Source organism: Haemorhous mexicanus, chromosome 4 (genome assembly GCF_027477595.1).
Source record: "Haemorhous mexicanus isolate bHaeMex1 chromosome 4, bHaeMex1.pri, whole genome shotgun sequence".
NCBI classification, from domain to species: Eukaryota; Metazoa; Chordata; class Aves; order Passeriformes; family Fringillidae; genus Haemorhous; species Haemorhous mexicanus.
Genome location: NC_082344.1, coordinates 63,354,212 through 63,372,979, shown reverse-complemented (window position 1 = coordinate 63,372,979; position 18,768 = coordinate 63,354,212). Strand labels below are relative to the sequence as shown.

The 18,768-nt window shown below is 35.8% G+C and overlaps 1 protein-coding gene across 5 annotated transcripts in view; it reads right to left on the bottom strand.

Moving 5' to 3' along the window:
* Nucleotides 1-272: 272 nt before the first annotated feature.
* The window catches only part of BOD1L1 (biorientation of chromosomes in cell division 1 like 1), a 36,205-nt gene continuing 17,709 nt past the window's right edge, over nucleotides 273-18,768 (bottom strand). For 2 of the 5 annotated variants that reach the window (XM_059845151.1, XM_059845152.1), the window contains 14 exons: nucleotides 17,936-18,005; nucleotides 15,420-15,463; nucleotides 14,430-14,517; nucleotides 13,292-13,371; nucleotides 12,574-12,658; nucleotides 11,571-11,644; nucleotides 10,236-10,311; nucleotides 10,121-10,155; nucleotides 8,243-8,288; nucleotides 5,424-5,458; nucleotides 5,234-5,318; nucleotides 4,632-4,785; nucleotides 2,806-2,949; nucleotides 273-1,670 (listed from right to left, as the gene is read on the bottom strand). In XM_059845151.1, coding sequence (XP_059701134.1) covers nucleotides 1,562-1,670; nucleotides 2,806-2,949; nucleotides 4,632-4,785; nucleotides 5,234-5,318; nucleotides 5,424-5,458; nucleotides 8,243-8,288; nucleotides 10,121-10,155; nucleotides 10,236-10,311; nucleotides 11,571-11,644; nucleotides 12,574-12,658; nucleotides 13,292-13,371; nucleotides 14,430-14,517; nucleotides 15,420-15,463; nucleotides 17,936-18,005 — 1,125 coding nt within the window. In that variant the 3' untranslated portion in view covers nucleotides 273-1,561. Of the gene's footprint in view, nucleotides 1,671-2,805; nucleotides 2,950-4,631; nucleotides 4,786-5,233; nucleotides 5,319-5,423; nucleotides 5,459-8,242; nucleotides 8,289-10,120; nucleotides 10,156-10,235; nucleotides 10,312-11,570; nucleotides 11,645-12,573; nucleotides 12,659-13,291; nucleotides 13,372-14,429; nucleotides 14,518-15,419; nucleotides 15,464-17,935; nucleotides 18,006-18,768 lie in introns of those variants that run through there. The other 3 variants (XM_059845153.1, XM_059845155.1, XM_059845154.1) reach the window with 3 other exon arrangements.

Below are 18,768 nucleotides of genomic sequence, written 5' to 3'. Positions count from 1 at the left end.
GAAAGTAAAAGGAATTAATTTTCAGAGCTAAGATATTTTCTTCTTTCAGACTAATTTACTTAAAAAAGTATTATGTGAACACTTTTATAGTGTCCTAAGGCAGGCAAACAGACTTTCCCTGCTGCTTATATATCTAAAATATAAGCAACTGTGAACATTTTTTAAAGACACTAACCAGGTAAAGTTTAAAGACATGACTCCAACCAGACACATTTGTAGAGACAAGTTCCCCGGTAAAACAATTAAAGGAAAATAAAATATGGCAACTCAGATTTTTGGCAAACATTTTATATTTTTTATACAAAAATCTCAGTAAGAAACCTAGCAGAATATCTGACCGAAACATCTGCCTTACAACAAGTTAAAAAAAAAAAAAAAAAGAAAAAAACCCCTCACAAAAAAAAAGAGAAATAAAGGAAAAAAAAAGTAAAATTCCAACCCCCAAAATATTTTTTAATTATAAACCAGAATATCAACAGAACACTTAAAATAATCTCAGATTGTTTGGCAATTCATCACATCATAACAAGAGACACATTTGATCATAAGAAAAGTTTAACTTTATATACAACTTCACTTGAACATTTGCTCTTACCAGAGTTATTATACATTAAAAAAAGATTCTGGCAATAATACCAGCTTCTATTTTTAATACCTGTGTATAAAATGTAACATAAAATGCTGAAGCTCTATAGTCAGGAGAAGTGACATTTGATTTCAATGGGTCCCTCTTTGTTGAAAAAGATAAATACTGAAAGAACACGTGTTTAGTTGCAAAATAAAACTTTCACTTTAGGGTGGTATTGGTGTGAATAAATCTAACCTAGTACTATTTATTTCTTGAAGTTGGTAGTAAATTTCCAAGTGAAAATATAATCTAGTAAGATTACATTTTAAATGCTGTACTTTGCCACAAATGTGAACAGAAAGGAGCCAAGTCCCTTTCACTATGCTAAACTACTTTAATGCATGCGAGAAAAATATTTTACCAACTGTCTGAGCATATTTTAGAGAACTTCAGATTTTAGACAGCCCTGGGGGAGCAGAGGGGAAGTTTCCTACTGACATCTGCATAGAATGTAAAATATATAATTAAAAAACCCTAAGATATATACTAAAGTGTACAGACCAATGCTTTCCATATAATAAATAAAATGTCCATCATTGATCAGATTCATACACAGAGTAAAATACAACCTATTTTTACAAGTTTATGTACAAAGTATTAGTAGGCACACGGGTGCCTTATGGGCTGGAAGCATCTGCATTAGCATGTCACATTGGGAAACTCCAACTTTCCAAGTCAGTGATAAAATATATAACTACTTTGTTTTTCATTCAGATACAAAGTAAACTTATTTTTCATCTGAAATAAATGTACATAATATTCTGTATAAACAATAGTTTATAAAGCTGTTTAAAATGTAACTTAAAAGTACTGCATTGTTTAACTTAGAGCTCTGAAACAAGCACGTGCAAATCCCTTTGCTTTAAAAAAAATAGAAGCACAGATGTTTGTTTTCCTTTTGACTCTTCCAAGAACAGTACTGGCTGGTAAAGATTATCGTTTTGCTTTCTTCAGTGGTGTCTCCTCTGCTTTCTGCTGGCCTTTTCTCCGTACCACTGTTGGGCTGTCCTCCCTTTTACGCTTGGCAGACTGCACCTTTAACCTGAAAAGCATATTAAGAATTATTTTCACAATGAAGAGTGGTCAGGCACAATTCCATTCAGAGGGCTGAACTAAATTGTCTATCTCTGATATATTATATAAAAGCTTACTACTAAAACCCATTCCTTAAGATATGGGGTACTAATTCTGTATGTTGGAGAGTGCTCCACATGTACAATTCGGGGGTAGGATTCTACTTCTTCTTCTTCCTTCTCTTTCTCTGGAAGGATTTGTGGATTTATAACAGAACATAATTGACTTCACTACCCTGTCCCCTGTCTCACAAAGAATAGCAGCAACAGTGTCTCAAGCCCAGCACACACAAAAGGGAGTAAAGGGCAGACATCACATACCCTTTCCCTGTGCATTCACACACCCATCCACATGCTCACCATATTTCAGCTGCAACTAACTGTAAATGGGCTTAAACTCTTGGCCATTTATAACCACACAAAATAATGGAGCTGAGGTGTACTGTGACAGTCATCAGTGCACAATGCACATGCTCTCCAGGTTCAGCCTGAAGACACTGACACATTTCAGAAAGGATGACAGCTGCACTTGTTTGGCATACAACACATTTTACAGGTAAACTACAAGATGCAGAGCTACTGTGCATCATGTTTGTTACTTATTCCCTTGGGATTCTGCACTATGATCTCAGCCTTACAAATTAAAAAGTATAACAGGAAAGGAGGGAAAGGGAAGTATATTCAAAATTTGGTATAAGGGCTCTCAGAGTTTCTCTTCTTTTTATCAGCTGATCTTATATCTTTAAAGCATTAGAATCATGTCATCATATTTAGCTTTAACATGAACTACTGATGCTCTTATCCCCCACCCAGGAAAGAATCACAGCTGAAGTTAAAATACTACATAAACAGCGTTTTCAGATTCTCCCAAGAGGTTTCCAAGGATGTAAGAAAAAAAAATCTAGTCTTCCAAATGTCAAATAAAGGAAGAAAAAGAAAAAATGTAAACAGAAGAAAATCCTTTAAAAGCTTTTATAATTCACATGAGAACAGAACAAAACTAGTCTGCTGTTCAGATTTTGAAGCAGTATGTTACATATAAGGAAAGGATCACTAGTGGCTTCCAGAACAAATCCTCAAAGTAGATTCAGCTTTAATACTTACTGTGTCAATGGAGGAGATTTATTAATTTTTGTATCACTTGGAGATCTTTTTTTAGCTGCTAGTTTCTGTCGTTTTCTAGGAGAAACTGAACTTGGACTGCTGCCTTTAGAAGTTGCACGTGTGGTTGGCTTGCTGGACTGTTTTCTGTAATACAAAAGAATGATGAATTTATATTAACAAAATACTTCTACCAACTCAATTTCTTCTTGCATTCCAAGTGCAGATAATCAAGACTGCACAGTATTTGCAACAAGTAAATCAAAGTTGCCAAAAAAAAAAAAAAAAGTGAAAAAAGCATATTTGCCTGCTTCAAGACACACGGCGAAGCCAAGCTGGGTATTTTTGTATCAAATGTAGAATCAGAAGATTGCGTTACTGACAATAATTGGTATTTATAAAGAAAACCAAAACCAAACCAATCCGTTCCAAATCTTGCAATAATTTTTGTACATAAGTGTCTATGTTTAAAAGAACATCCTATAGTCTGAATTCAGTCATGTAAGCTTTGGTATTCACAAGTTCAGAAACCTGAAGAAGTGGTTATTGGTGATTAATTTCATAGTTTAGGAAACAGGTGACTTAAGTCGGAGAAATCCAGCAATGCTGAATACGAAGAAGCATCCTCTTCCACAGACTTATTCCCAGATGCTACTTATAAAATGCAGACTGTAATGCACCACCTTAAGGTAGAAATGCTTTGTTGCAATCAGAGCCAGAAAGGTAGGATAGGAAAACTTAGATACAACCCCAAATTTACAAAAAAGTAGATGTTTCCACAAGCAAGCAGAATAAACCCACAAATACCTAAACCTTTATTACAATTTTAGAGTTAACAATTGTGTGAGACTAAAAGACGTCCCTGCAGCTTTACCAAAACTATTGTTTACTAAGTGGTAGTGGTAAACCTTCACAGTTTTTATGTAAATGAAGAGTCATGTAACTACTTTCAGTTTCAGTTCTGAAATTATCACTTCAAGAGCACTGTGGAACTGTGCTTCAAGTACTGCCCAAAAGCTAACACATAATATATACAATATAACATAATATCCTTAAGAGGAAAGTAGATATGGTCAATTGAAAGTCCCACCACCACCACCAAAAAAAAAAGCCTGCACTGCAATTCTCTTCTGAAAGACAGCAACACACATCAAAACTCCCCAAAGCTGTTATGTTTCAGTGTTTCCACTATAAGATCAAGAGGATGAGCTCTGCTAGAATTCAGGATGCCTGCAAAAAGGCAGACCAGTGCTAAGGCAGATGAAGAACGGCTTCCTGAAAACAGAACTCTTGCTACCCACACTTGTCCTTCACAGCAAGATTGCTTTCCAAGCTTGCAGATCACCATACTCGAAATAAAATCCTCCAGTACTACAGATTCATGTATTTAACTTGGACAGTGCACTTAAAGAAACAGACAGGGATAATTATATTTTCACCTTGTTCCAACACCAAACACCAAATTGTGAGTTGTACAATCAACTCCAATGTCCCATTTGACCCATCAGAACCAAGTGTCCTTAGACTTAAATTCTGAGGTATCACTAGGACGAAGAGTGGCAATAGGATCAATTCTTACCTTGTTACATATTCAAGTATGCCTTTTGAGACCCTAAAAATTTCCCTTAACCTCACCTTTTGTCTCTTCATTCCTTGAAGAGTGGTACTAGAATTAGAATCAATACTATTTGGAAAGCTCTTATCAATTTAAAACAAACAAACAGAAAAAGGCAAAAAGAGGAAGTCACAAGCTCTTCCCTGAAACAAACCCCACAACAACCAAAAACAAGGTAGAAAAAAGCTTGTTATTGGAGCATCTACACAGTTACCTTTGAGCCTCTAATCTTGTGGCTGATCTAGTAGTGGCCCCAGAATGTGCGTCATCATCTTCCTCACCATCCTCTTCCTCACCTTCCTCTTGCTCTTTTAGCTCATCTTCAGAAGACGTCAATTTCCGACGTTTCTTCTCTGGCTCCAGTGCTTCTGTCCATTTAAAATTTTACACATATGCTATAATTTTCCAAAAGGCCTCCAAAAGGATATGAACACTTAATTTAGAAAAGGTATTCTAGTCACAAGTCCTATTTTCAGTAAGTAATTTTCCATTTCCTTCATATTTCAACATTTTTAATTCACACTTGTTTGACTTAATCTTGCTAACACATTCACCACAGTTTACTTACACAGCTCATAGCCAGAATTCATAGAAAATTCATGAGGCTTTATAGAAGCATCTGGGATGTAGCAATTCTGACATGAGATTACAGCCATTTACACATATTTACATAATATTTACACTAGCTGTAACTCAATGATTTTTCCTCAAGAAAGGAAAATTGAATAAGGCTTATCTTGTTGCTATTAGTAAACAGAAAGGCACAGCAGTATTTTCTTATTCAGTTCAGAGTAGCACAGCCTGTCATGCTTTTACCCGTTTCCTCTGATGGAACCAGAGAACGCCTGGGCTTTCTTCCCCTTTTACGCACAACCATTTCTGCTTTTTCAGCTTCATCTTCCTGAAAAAACAAAATGGAACCATGTAAGTCAAGAACTATTTACTTTACACAGAAGACAGACATTTTTCATTACATACGGCTTGTAAATTTACAAATCACACTTACATTTGTTGTTTCTTTCTTATTAGATATGTCTGTACCTAAAAAGAAAGGAAAGAACAAAACTTGATCCTGAACTTCAAATCTTTTACCAATCAATTTAAAAGGGAGTTCTTTCATTCTCTCTCAACTTCGTGTAAACATCACAGTTGCCCTAAAAACATTTCAAGTCTCTTTCTAATTTAGAAAATAGCTTTCTTGTACTTTGTTACACACAGAGACTAGGACAATGATTAAATTTTTAAGTACCAAGGCTTTATATGACTGACCATAATTATTGCCTTGTTGCAGATGCTGCTTTGGTTTAATGGAAAAACAGAAGATACCCCCTTTAACTACTGTCAACCAACCACAGACTCACAGAAAAATTTGGCTTAGAAGGGGCCTCTAGAGGCCACCCAGTCCAATCTCCTGTTCAAAGCATGGCTAAATTAATTGATCTAATCTTGTTCAGTCCAATTTTGAAAGTATCCAAGAACATGGTTCCTTCAGGTGATCTGTTCTAGTGCTTAACTGTGCTCATACCAAGATGACTAAGATGAAGCTCAAAAAGACACTATTTAAAAATTTTCTACTATGCAAACTGCATTACTTCCTCTGCTGAAACACTTACTTCCAACTCAGTAATTTTTACAGGCTAGCCTATACATGTTAAAACAGATTTTTAACTCTACATCCCATGTCTCAACTTGGCTTCATGGTTATTACTTCTACCCTAACTCTGTGAGGAGATTATTTTACAAAGCTTTTGAACTCTGTCAAATGGAATTATCTCCAACACCACAAGGATAAAAATCCTTAGCAATAGAAAAGAGAAAGCAAGCTTTTATATATTTTTCCCCCTGCCATAAAATTGCTGTCTCATTTCTGAAAGCAAAATTACAGGGGACACAAACTCTAAAGCCCTCACCAATTAGACTGAGAAAACAAATGAAGAACAATGCAAAGGATCTAAAATAGATCTCAAAGAGCAGAAACATATTCTAAAACTCACAAGCTTTCTGGCGTTCTTTTGTAAGGTTATGGGGAAAAACTTTAATACAAATGCAAATGAAGTAAAACAGAAATATAGTTAAGTGTCTAAAAAATAAGTGAAATAAAACACTGGACTGTCCACTGTATTAAGTTCTACACAGAACATAAACACATATGTAATACAATCAGCATGTATGAGTTCAATTGTGTTCAAACGAGATACTTCATCATTCTGGTTCACTTGGGTAAATCTGTAGCAAAAGGGTTTTTGACTGAAGAACAATCCCATCTAGGTTCATGACATGCCTTTAACAGATAACCCTCTGCAAGACAGCAAATTGTAGCATTCTGCCTAAAGATAAAAATAGTAAGACATAGTATCTAAAAATCATACTAATTTTAGAGCAGCAACTGTTGATTAGTGCTAAGTAATTAGTTTCAAGTTCAGTGTTAATGTTATGGGAGGATGATACCTTCAGAAAACATGTGCTTCTCAATTGCATGTGCTGTAGTGACCAAAAATAAAACTCTGCATCCCACTCCACATGAGGGTCTGTCCCTACTGCAAATCCTTACACAGAACACCAGAAAGTACCAGAGTAAGTGAACTGCACAAAGGGATTCAACTTGGCTTCCTTTTCATCACCAGGGGTTCTCAACCCCTTAATGCCCATGAATGCTAATACAGGATGAAAAATTTAACAGTACATTCCCCCTTATATACTCTAAACATTGCTGTGATATCAACAGCCTTTTTCCCAGAAAACAGAAATGTTACATAACATACTCAAACTTTAAGTACACAGTCAGGTGTCCGCTTTTGAATAAAAAGCAAAGCAGAATGCACTTTTATTTCATTCTCACATTCTTGTCTGTTCTCTTTGCAGTTCACAGAAGTCAAGTACCACACAATGAGCTAACCCTCGAGAGACAATTCTGAAGCATATGGATTAAAGCTGACATATTAACAAATGTGGAGAAAGTAGGAAACAGCCCATATGTTCAGTGCAGCCAGATTAGTATATCTGTAGAAAACTAAGCTTTTGGAAACTCCAGAAGATTTGTTTTGAAGATTTGGTTTCTCAGATTTTCTGCATGTTTGTTCGCATTTGTTTACAAACCATTTTAACCTACTTTTCAGTTCACCTGCTTCCTAAAATGGCTTTTAAAAGTTTTTTTTATGAATGGCCATAATTAAAAAGACACATTTAAACAACCAGTGCAGTTCAGACTCTATACACCTGAAAAATTAGACAAGAGAAATAGAAAGGTATTTCACTTAATTGTATTTTAGTTTGAAGGACTTAACAGACATTTTTGAGTCAAGCTAAGCAACCATGTTCCAAAGATCTTACAGCAGTTGTGAAAAGGGAAAGAAATATCCTTTCAAGATACCCCTAAGATCTTTAGATACAAATCCACAGATACAACAATTAAATGAATAAAATTCGAAAGGTAATGTAGTAAGTGTGATTGATAGTCACTGTATGAAAGAAAACATGCAGAAATGGAAATCAATCACTAAGAGCCAGTCTGATGGGGCACCTACCTTCCTCTGAAGCTCTGCCATGTACTTAGGCTATTCAATCATTTGATATATTCTGCAATGCATTATTCAGCACTGAGCAGTGCTGCTGCATCTTTGAACTAAGTTCTTATCAAGCTGCTCTTTTTTGGAACTAAAACCTTGGTAGCAGTTAGGGACAAGTCTTCACTTCATCTCTTTCTTCAGAAGCTTTCATTCATGAATAACACTGACTGCCAGAGATGACGTCAGGATGAAGAAGGACCCACGTGATTTTTGTGAAAAACCTCTTCCATTTCTTCTATCTTTCATTTTATTTGCTTACCTGTTTGAGGTGTTTTCCCTCTACTTGCAAAGGCAGGAGACTGCAGCTGAAATTAAAAAAAGTGGGTTTTTTAATTTAAAAAATCAGGAAAATTCAGCATTGCATTACATTATCACAAAGTTGCTCACATTCAATGTAGAATGAATCTGTAAATCTAGAAAACATGAACACTAATGAGCACACAAAGTTTGTACTGTAGTTTAAGAGTAAGATGCATTTTTCCATTTTGATAAATAATTGAAACAAATCAGCCCATAAACAAATCACAGCACTTTCAGTAACCTGACACTAAAGTCATTGCAATAAAAGACACAAAAGATAAAAGCAGTTTCAAACACATTTCCAAGTATTTAATTATCAAAGAAGTTAGTATAGTCACTTTAGAACTACAAGTCACCAGAAATTGTTTATTTACTCAGTATGCAGAAAAAAATGCTATATATAATCACACAATGTCCTATGACTGTGAAAAAACTTCAGTGCTTTCACCACTGAATGACCACACTCGGATGCCTATGGCTCCTCTAAAGTAGAATGTGATCCCAAAGCAGCCCTGGGGAAACTGTCATGCCCTCCTGTCTCAGGTGGAGGGCAGGTATCACTCCTCCCTAAGCCAGCCTGCAGCTCACACCAACCCCTCACTCATCACCAGAAGTGCAAGACTTTGAAACACTTGAACCAGAACAAGATGATTCTCTTCCAGTACTGAGGGTGCCAAGGTACACCTATTTCTGAGGGTGATTTAAAAATTAATTTTAATCCTTAATTGGACCAAAAAACACCCCCCCCCCCCAAAAAAACCAAACAAAAACCAACCCACAACACCAAAACAGAAAAACCAAATACCAAAGTCCACACTACTTCAATTTACATTCCATTAAATTAACATTGAAAAAAGAATTCAATCAGGAAAGACTAGGAATTCTGATACAGAATTCCAGCCAACCTTTAAGAAGGGACAGGACTCAAAGGGCTGCCTGAAATATAAGGACAGAACAAGCAGAGACAATAATTCCTTTTATTCATGAACTAGGTAAATTCCCAAGATTTCCAACAGCCATGCCAGCTGGTGCATCACCAGGCAAGCAGGAAGAAAACCTGTGCTTCAACACAACTTCATTTTTAAAATCCAACCTTTTCTATGCAATAATGTTGATCCTGAAATAGAGGCATTTCCTAGACAGAAGCCTTTAACCAGAATAAACCCAACTGGCTGTACTCCACAAACATGCCTGACCCTGTGCTGTAATCCAACTGGATTGCAGAAACAATACCAACAGACCACCTTCTTAGCTGTGAATATCCTTCACAAGGTTTAGGAAAAAAAAAACTAGAACTGAGCTTTAGAAGACAGACATATTTTATGAGCTCCTAGGTTACTCACCAGTATGTCTCTATCTCTTGCATGAGGTGTAACACAACTGCTTTACATCATATTTTATTTTACAACTATGAAAAGATTCTATGTGTTATTATTATGATATATTCAGTAGAGGGAAAAAAACCTCATTTTTGAAATAAAGTCACCCTTGCTCCTCAGGTCAAAATTACTCTCAGCACGAACTAAAAGTCACATATGCACACCACCAAAAATTCACCCTGCACACAGGTATATATTGCTAGCTAGAATAACACTTGTATTAAGTAGACTAAGTGTGAAGCTGATAGGTAATTTGCTACATTCTGAATTAACACTATATTTTGCTTAAAAAGCTCAGCTATATTAAGAAATACTATTAAGAAGTTTTGTTTGCTTAGGCTGAACTCAGATATCAAGTTTTCCACAAGATGTTTCTGAAATGCTATTAACTGTTAAAAAGATAAATGGCTCTTGAAATACTGTGTTTAAATGCACCCAAACAAAATAAAGGCACTTACATTCCCAGTGCTCATATCAGCTTTTGACTCCCCACCTGAGGGAAGAAATATGAGTTCAGAACTTGAATGTCACTATTATCCTTGTTTTCCCACACAGGTATTATGAACTACTTACCACCAGGCTGCACTGCTTCAAGAGGGTATTTACGAGGCCGTCCCCTTTTGCGTTTCACTACTACAGGCTGATTTTCCTATTAAAAATAAAGGGTAAAAATACTTTACTTACTGTAACTGACTTTTGGCATTTGAGCAAAACAATACAAAGACTGCTAACTGAATTCATAATGTGACAGTGGCAGAAGTCATACTTTTCAGTAAAAAAATAGATGAGGCAAGTTTAATAGCAATAGACACTGCCTGTTACAAAATCAGCTAATATAGGTGAAAAGAAACAACACAACTCCCAGTTATACAAAATTCTCAGTGGTTTGACTCAGGCACAAAGCATGTCTGAGAATGCAGTGCCTTCTGCTCCCCTAGCCCCAAAATCTCTATCACTTGGTCTTACAAATGCTGCTGGCTTACCCCATACAAGAACTCCAGACTTTACATCCCATGAGACCCTTTTCCTAGTGCCATACAGCACAGGCTACATCCTGTATGTTGAGCAAGTGCTTCAAACTGTTAATAGTCTAATTACCCCAATACACAGCTTACTGACATTCTTTATACAAACCTCTAGCAAAAAAGGGCCCCTTCCTTTGAAGTTTCAAGCTTTGAAAGAGAAATTCTAAGTAACAAAGTCAGATGCTCAGATTGCAAAATCCCCAAATAGACTTTCTCTTATATACAAGGAAAGCCTAACTGCCTCATTCAGCATTTACTGAAGTTCAGCAGTATCTCCCCTAGAATGGTTCTTAGAGACTCAAGCCTTGAGTGAATAAATATAAAAACATTCTTTAAACTTCCTTCTGCTTCTGAATTTGAGGCGAAAACCCCCAAATGATGAAATCCAACACTTTTCTGAGATCAGTGTCTACTTCTAGAGGCCACCATTAATTTTAACCTCAAGGGATTAGACATTTGTTTATAACCCATACTGGAGAATATCTCAAGTACGTGCCAGGGAGATAACACAAAGATTTTAAAAACTGTTGACAGTATTTTTTAAAGGCAAGTTGTATTTGTTAATGACTAAACGGTCCACATCAATCACAAAGTTTTCAGAAAACATTATTTCTATACAATGTAATTCCATATAATTGCTTACTAGACATTTTGTAAGCACTATTAAGCCTAGGAAGGGGGTTAGTCCAACTTCCATAATGAGACATTGATGTCTTATTGTTTGTGAGTTTGTACTTTGTGACAGAGCTATGTTAAGTCCTTGGTACTTTTTGAAGACAATTTTAATATGGCTGTCAACAAAATACAAAGCAGTTATGTACCACAAAGAGAGTACTGTGAACCTGCACTATCTCAGTGAGTTAACATGAATAAGACCACTCACCTCTGGAGAATTTTCATTTGATTCTGGACGGTGCTTTTGCTTTTCAGACATTTCCTGTTCAAAGTTGAATTCATCTTCACACATAAGAAAAAAAAGAAAATTGTATGCCTTTGTTCTATTAGGCAAAAGAACTAATAAAAGCCACAACCTTCACACTGAAAACGTTATTTCATTCTTTAGCCCAAAATTCCCTAAAAACACCCATCAGAAATCAACACTGCTTGCCTTGTAGCAACAGTGTATTGGTCTGCCAAAATGCTTCCCACTAATGCCAGATGAGTTAGGGAGGTCTTCTATTTTAAGGTAAGAACAACAGCTCACACTTGTGACACACTATAAAATTGTAGGACAAATACAAGCCCCTATTCCATTTTCCCACATGTTCCATGAAACAGGAAGCTGAGGATACAAGCACACTGCAGAACAGATTCAGACTTGTCAACTTGCTTGCATGAGAAAGAAAACTATTAATATGTCAAACTAACATCAGGGAACATTCTCAGACTGTTCCCACAAAAACAGACTGAAGTAACAAAGCCACATTAATTATGGGGACACACCATATTTTATAATTTATTTTAGTGCAACTTGCACTCTTTTCTGGTTGTTTACAGAAACAAACAATACTGATTTGTTATGTCATGGATTTTTACATAGGACAGCTCTTGCTTGTAATGAGAGGTAGGAGGTGTTCTTATCACATAATGCTCTGTTTTCCCCACCTACCTGTTTTTTTCCCATTAGCTTTCCTGCCCAAGATACATACTGAAGCAATAATGGAGCCAGCGGGTGGTAACAGCAAAAACACCAAAACTTTTCTCACCGTTAAAGAAACTAAGATTAATGCATTGCTAGCAGTAATAGAGCAGAAATCAACTACAGAATATATGCAAGTATATTTTCTGGGATCAAGTTCCCACCTTCTCGCAAAAATCATTCAAATAAAAGAAATGAACATTCAATATAGGTTCAGAAAATCTGCCATAATGGGCAGTTTATTTACCTTTTTCTTCTGCAGTACTTCTAGGAGGTGTTTGTGCTACATCAATTTCTTTGGACACTTCTGCTGCATCACCTGAAATAACTTCCTACATTATTTTGAAACAAGAGAGGAAAGATGCTTTACTACACATTAAAAATCATGGCCAGTTACACTAACAAAAACACCCCATCCCGATAAATGAGTAGTTATTTTACTCATCAAGGTTTCGTACTGTCTCTTAAAAACTTTGATACTGAGAAGCTTCATCACAAATCAGTGGGTGAGACAGTCCCAAGTATACTGGATATACTCCTAAAAAGGACATCTATCTTGTCCTAATTCCTGTTTTGATTTAGCAGGAATCAGTACAAAGTCAGAACTCAGATGAAGTGCAATATACGCTCTTGAAGAGCTCAGATCAGTACACCCTTGTAGACACTGAACTGACTGGAGAGCTGGCATCCAACAATGCTCCATGAGATCCCAAGCTCCCAACTGCTGTGCAACTCTGTCCTCTCAGTCTTCCACACCTCAAAGAGTCAAAACAGACCCCTGCCTTTTTTTTTTTAATTGTCTCCTCCACTGAAAAATATCATCTACTAGTCAGTTCTTTTGTATTCAAGACAATACAAAAGTAGCTTAATTATGGAAACACCTCCTAAAATAAACTGCTGAAGAAATTATGATTAAGATTTTAATCTTATTTACAATTGCAGAACATAAGAGTTCTTGAAAATACCTTGATGTTACCAGGTTTCATTTTGGAACACTGACTTTGTTCATCATCTTTTAGCACATCCTGAGCAATCTGCTGGTTGCCTGCAAAAGCAAGTGACAATTGAAGTGTTAAAAAAGTGTCTTCTGCATTTGTCATATTTTCGTGTCACTTTTATACCAGCTCACTATTACTGAGATTCAAAAGTCTGAAAGGCAGCCTCTTACTACCAAAAATATGAACAGAAAGTTATTCTAACCACTCTTTGAAAAGGGAAGACAACACAGCAACAGAAGGGAATTACATGTTTCTTGTATGTTACAGGTGTGATTTGTTTTGCTTGTTTGTTTTTAAAGATAAGCTCAAAACTGAAATTTGGTAAGTAACACATCTAGAAATAGAACACCAACCTCAACTTCAACTCACCCAGAGACAGGGAAAGCAGTTAATGCTATGTAGGACACTAATGAATACATGACTTTTAATCACTCACTTTATCAGATCACAATTCTTAGAAGAGAAATAAAAGCTCTTATGAAAAAATACTATTATTAATGATACTAACTTTTTTCTAAATAGTTCTGATGCTGAAAAGGCATAAGAAGTTGAATCCAGAGTTTGAAGAGATATTACATTGTCAGTCTTCTAATTACTATATCAACAAAATGGCCAACTTATTTTGATGCTAACTGCATGTAAATTTAATTTAGAAATGTTTATGCCATTCAATGGACTATATTCCTTTTCACTTTTTGCTTCCAGACAAATAAAAGGCTACACTAAAATTTATTTCTTTCCACCTAAGAAAAGGAGCATCCATCCCCACAAAGTTTAGCTTTTCCTGATGATCAGCATCCTTTTATTTTATAAGGATAAAATTAGTAATTATTTTACAGACTAAACAAAAAATGTTTCTTCACCTATGATTGAAAAAACGACTATAATGCTCTTCTGTGCAGTAATTATATTTGTTGCAATATTTTTATCAAATATATTAACTGAAATATTAGAAACTGTTTTGGGAATATAAATTGCTTTGTAGTTTGGAATTTCCCCAATTCTATTATCTTCTCAAAAATACCATTTATGGCCTAGACACAGTAGAACATGGTTTTGCCACAGAAAAGCTTTGCACAAATTCCTGTCCTTCTGTATCACTTACATTTTTTTTCATCCATTGTTTCTGGAGATTTACACTGAATTCCTCTAGAGCTATGTTCTTCACTTATCTGGATAGCAGAGTTTTCCACCTACACACAAAACACAAAGAAAGATAACTTCTTTTCCATGAAGTTTATAAACACAGAAGGGAGAAACTTTTCCCTACTTGCTACTTCCAAGCACAACATACATTAAAATGGAAAGCAGCTGTTACAAAGGAATTTATTCCTAGAACTCAAGTAACATTCCTACTACAGAACAGCACGATCAAAAACTTCAAACCTGACGCATTTTCAGAATTATTGACTGATATTTTTATCGAAAAAAGTCTCAGAATTAAGCACCCTACTACATGTTTTAAAAGTACTTCATCACAGTAAATCACAAAGAATATTTCTAGACTTAAAGAACATTCCCCTGCATGCAGGAACAACAGAACTATCTCATTAGCATCAGAAATGTGGCCAACCAGCATTTCAATATAGTAACAAATATATTTACTACCCAAGTTTAATTAACCACAACCACAATTTCAGCCTGTTACCTGTATTAAATGCCTTATTTTTACTCCAAAAGATATGCTAAGATATGCTTTACATTTGCAAGGCAAGAGTTATGCCTCTTATAAAATCTTGCGAAAGACAGCAGACTGCAATAAAATAGGTTTCTAATTGTGATCAAAACCTCCAAGAATAATCCCTAATTTTTTTCTCTGGTCTCATGGAGATCAGTCAAGCCTCCCTTTTCTGCCAGTTAACAGTCTTGAAATAGTCACAGACTATAGAATAACAATGCAAGATTTATTTACTGGCAGATTTGAAAGAATAATTAGACATCAACCCACACAGCTGCAGAGTCTCAATAAACATAGTCTCTGCATATACAAAAATAATATTTTCCTTTAGAGAATATTTAATGTAAATAGAAGTAAATTCAAGTATGAGAAAAGCAGCACAGATTTATAGAATAAATTTAAAAAACAAGTACTTACATGAGAAGTTTCTCTTTCTAAAGGAATATTCCTCTGCAGCATATCTATTAAAAATAATTTTAAAACAATTAGAAAAGCTAAGCAAATGCAAAGTTTCACAGTATACTCTACTTCACCTCCCTGAAAGGATTCCAGAGAACCTGAAACTACATAAAACTTACTTTCAATGTCAGAAGTAAGAGACATCCAATCTTCTCTTTAACAACAAACCCACAAAACAAAACAAGAATATGAATTCCTCAGCACAGGATAACTGAGAATCACTTTATGGTTGAAATTCAGGCAATGAAGGGGCTGTCATCTTTCAAATTTATGGGGACTTTGAAATTTCAAATATAGTTCTACCATCTGAATTGGAATTTCATCCATCACAATATTAGATTCTGGATCATGGGATGAAGTAGAATGCGATTAGGCTACATTATAATTCCAGAGAACTAAAGTTTGATTAATTGTACTGCTAAAACCTGTAGCTGAGAGAATGCACATAAGGAAATTGTCCAGTTGCTAAACTCCACTCTGATGAAGTAGAGCCTCAGCCTTCCATATCACAAAAATAGGGAAAATAATTATGAGACCTGATGAGTGGTCTGGAGTTTTGAAAGAATTCCATAACTTTCAATACACAAAGAGAATTATAAATAAGCTGCTCTATCAAGTGTTCTTAAAATCTGATTCATAAAAGCACCAAATTAATACTTTGATTTAAAAAAGCTGCTGAAACATTCCAACTTTCCCTTAAAAACATAAACCTAAAATCAAATAAAACCACATATTTTTTTATACAGCATTTTATGTATTTTGTAGCTTGTTTCTCATACCTCCATGTTTTAGCAACAATTCTTCCACAGCTATACTGCTGAGCTGCACATCTTTCAATTTTTAAAGCAGTGTCAAATTAAGAGCTAGTTCCTACCCACTCAAACAGCAATGATTTTGTTTACATTCCAAAGAATCTTGGACTACTAAACTACTGTGTCTGCTGTTCATACTCATGCCAGGACACACATTTGTCTTTTAAACAACTTCCTTTTACGTATGTTGAGCTGTATATATATATGCATGCATATATACATAGAAGAGAGATTATTGTGGGGGAGAAAAAAAACCTCTCTACCAAGATCTACAAAGCATTAGTCTTCAGTATGCCACATCCAACATGATTTACACAACAAATGGACTTTTGTTAAACATTTTACAAGAAACAAGATTATCTCAGCTAGTTCAATCTGCACATTTAAAATTTTAAGTACTGTCTGTCTGGGTGACTGAGTGATGGGAAGTGGCAGAGTTTTAAAGGCACTTCAAAGAAACCTCACAGTACAGAAAAAACTGTTCAAATTTTAGATCTGCCATTCTGAAGTCTACATTCTTCTAACCAATTCTCAGGGTTTACATTTGCTTTCTTGTGAGCAGAGCATGTCTCTTATCACTCAGCTGCATATACAACACCCTATAACCAGGTACATGCATCTGACCTACCCTGAGAATAAAAAAAGAATTCCAAAGTTTTATACCTACGCTCGTATCTCACCTTACTGCTGTTTTTGTTTTCCATGTCTAAAAATTCAGAAGTGAGCTTAACAGTGTGTCCCTTCATAGCATGTAGGCCTTCAGCTACAACTTTCTGTTAGAGGAAATGCATCTTTAACCTCCCTGGACAATATGAGCAGCAGTAACACTGGTACCTCTTGGGATTCATTTTAGTTCTGCTTGCTATTCCAGTAACTGAGGATTAGCTCTCATCTGATAGCGCTGTAAACATCTTTGTAACACATCTGGAGCACAAAATCCATCAAGAGGGCACAAAGCAGGCGTTTGCTTCTGCTTTAACAGGAAAGCCAAACAACTGCAATGCATAATTTGGATTTGGGAAGAATGGATTCTTTTTCAGTTTTGGTCCTACTGAAGATTAGTTTAAGTACATGGGAAAGGAATCACTGAGCACGGATCCAAGTTGACTAATTGAGGTTTCTAACAAGATGACTACCTACTTATAACTGCTCTTCAAATTTGAGCGAATGGCCACAATTATTTCAATTTTTTTGAGAACAAGAAGAAAAAAAAACCAACAGAATTTTTCTGCAAACTCTGTAACTTGTCCTATAGTACTTACTATTTTCATATTCTCACAAGGCCTGTCACAGTACCCTAAAACCAGGATGTCCTAAACCTATAAAGAGAAAGCTATTCCTGGGGGAAGTTTCTCTGTCTTTCCTGGACAAAGGTTTTTCTTTATTAATTGATTTTAAGTAGAATGTTAGCAGTTGACTTTTTTAAAAATCTCAAATTATAAAATCCTTTCCTACTTGCAGCATATCATGTTGGAAGAAAAGCCTGACCCTTCTCTCCCACAAACCAAATTCAAGGCTCCCTGAACTCCTAGATAGAGTTACAGTTTATGAAGGCTTTCTTCAATTCCTTTATATGCCATATATAACAAATCTGCAACCCTCCCATCATAAGTATTAGTCCCTTCAGCATGAAACTAAGTTGCTATCAAGCATAAAAATCACCTTTTTGCCATTCTTTTGTCTGAAGATCCACACATCCTTCTTCACTTCTTGCACTTTCAGGCTGCTGTGACTAAGCACAAAATCAAAATAAACAAATATTGCAGATATTCAGAACAAGTATGTCTCACTCCGCTCCTGGGTGTCACGATGAAAATTGTCTTACCATGAATTATAAAAGTCTTCAAAAGCTTTCTTTTTAAGACATCAGTACATATATTAAGAAGGAACAGTCAGAGCTAAGTTAAACAGTACAGTATTTAGATTTGACCTTAGAGTTAACATTAGTATCAGAGATTAGCTTAAAAAAAGCAGATTTCAGGGATTCAAAGTGCAACACCTACTCCTAGTTCCAAATAAAAGCAATAGCCTAGAAATGTTCATATTTACATGGAAAAAAAGGATCTGCTATGTATAACAAGGTACAATGATCTCCCTTCAACTTGTGTTTCGGGCAGATTTTTTTATTATGGCTATAGTGACTCCAGAACCATGTTATGCTAGTAAGCAGTACAGCTGTTTGCAGGTGGAATTATCAAAAACTCCCACCAGACTGAAGCTGGCTTCCATTCTCCTGAAGTCCGCCCCTTCATAGATGCTTGAATCTCTGAACCATGTTCTCCCTCAAAAACTTATTCTCCAAGCTTGGCAAGATACATGAATGCACTCCTGCATCTGAATGAAGAATCAAACCATGTGGAATCCTGCCTACTAGGGAAAACAGCCCAGACAGACAAACCCAGCTTTGGTCTTACACAAGCTGTAGGTGACCATGAGCCCAAACACCCTGGATTATCTAGGGTGCCCCACTCTTCCGTGACAGCAGATAAGGGGCT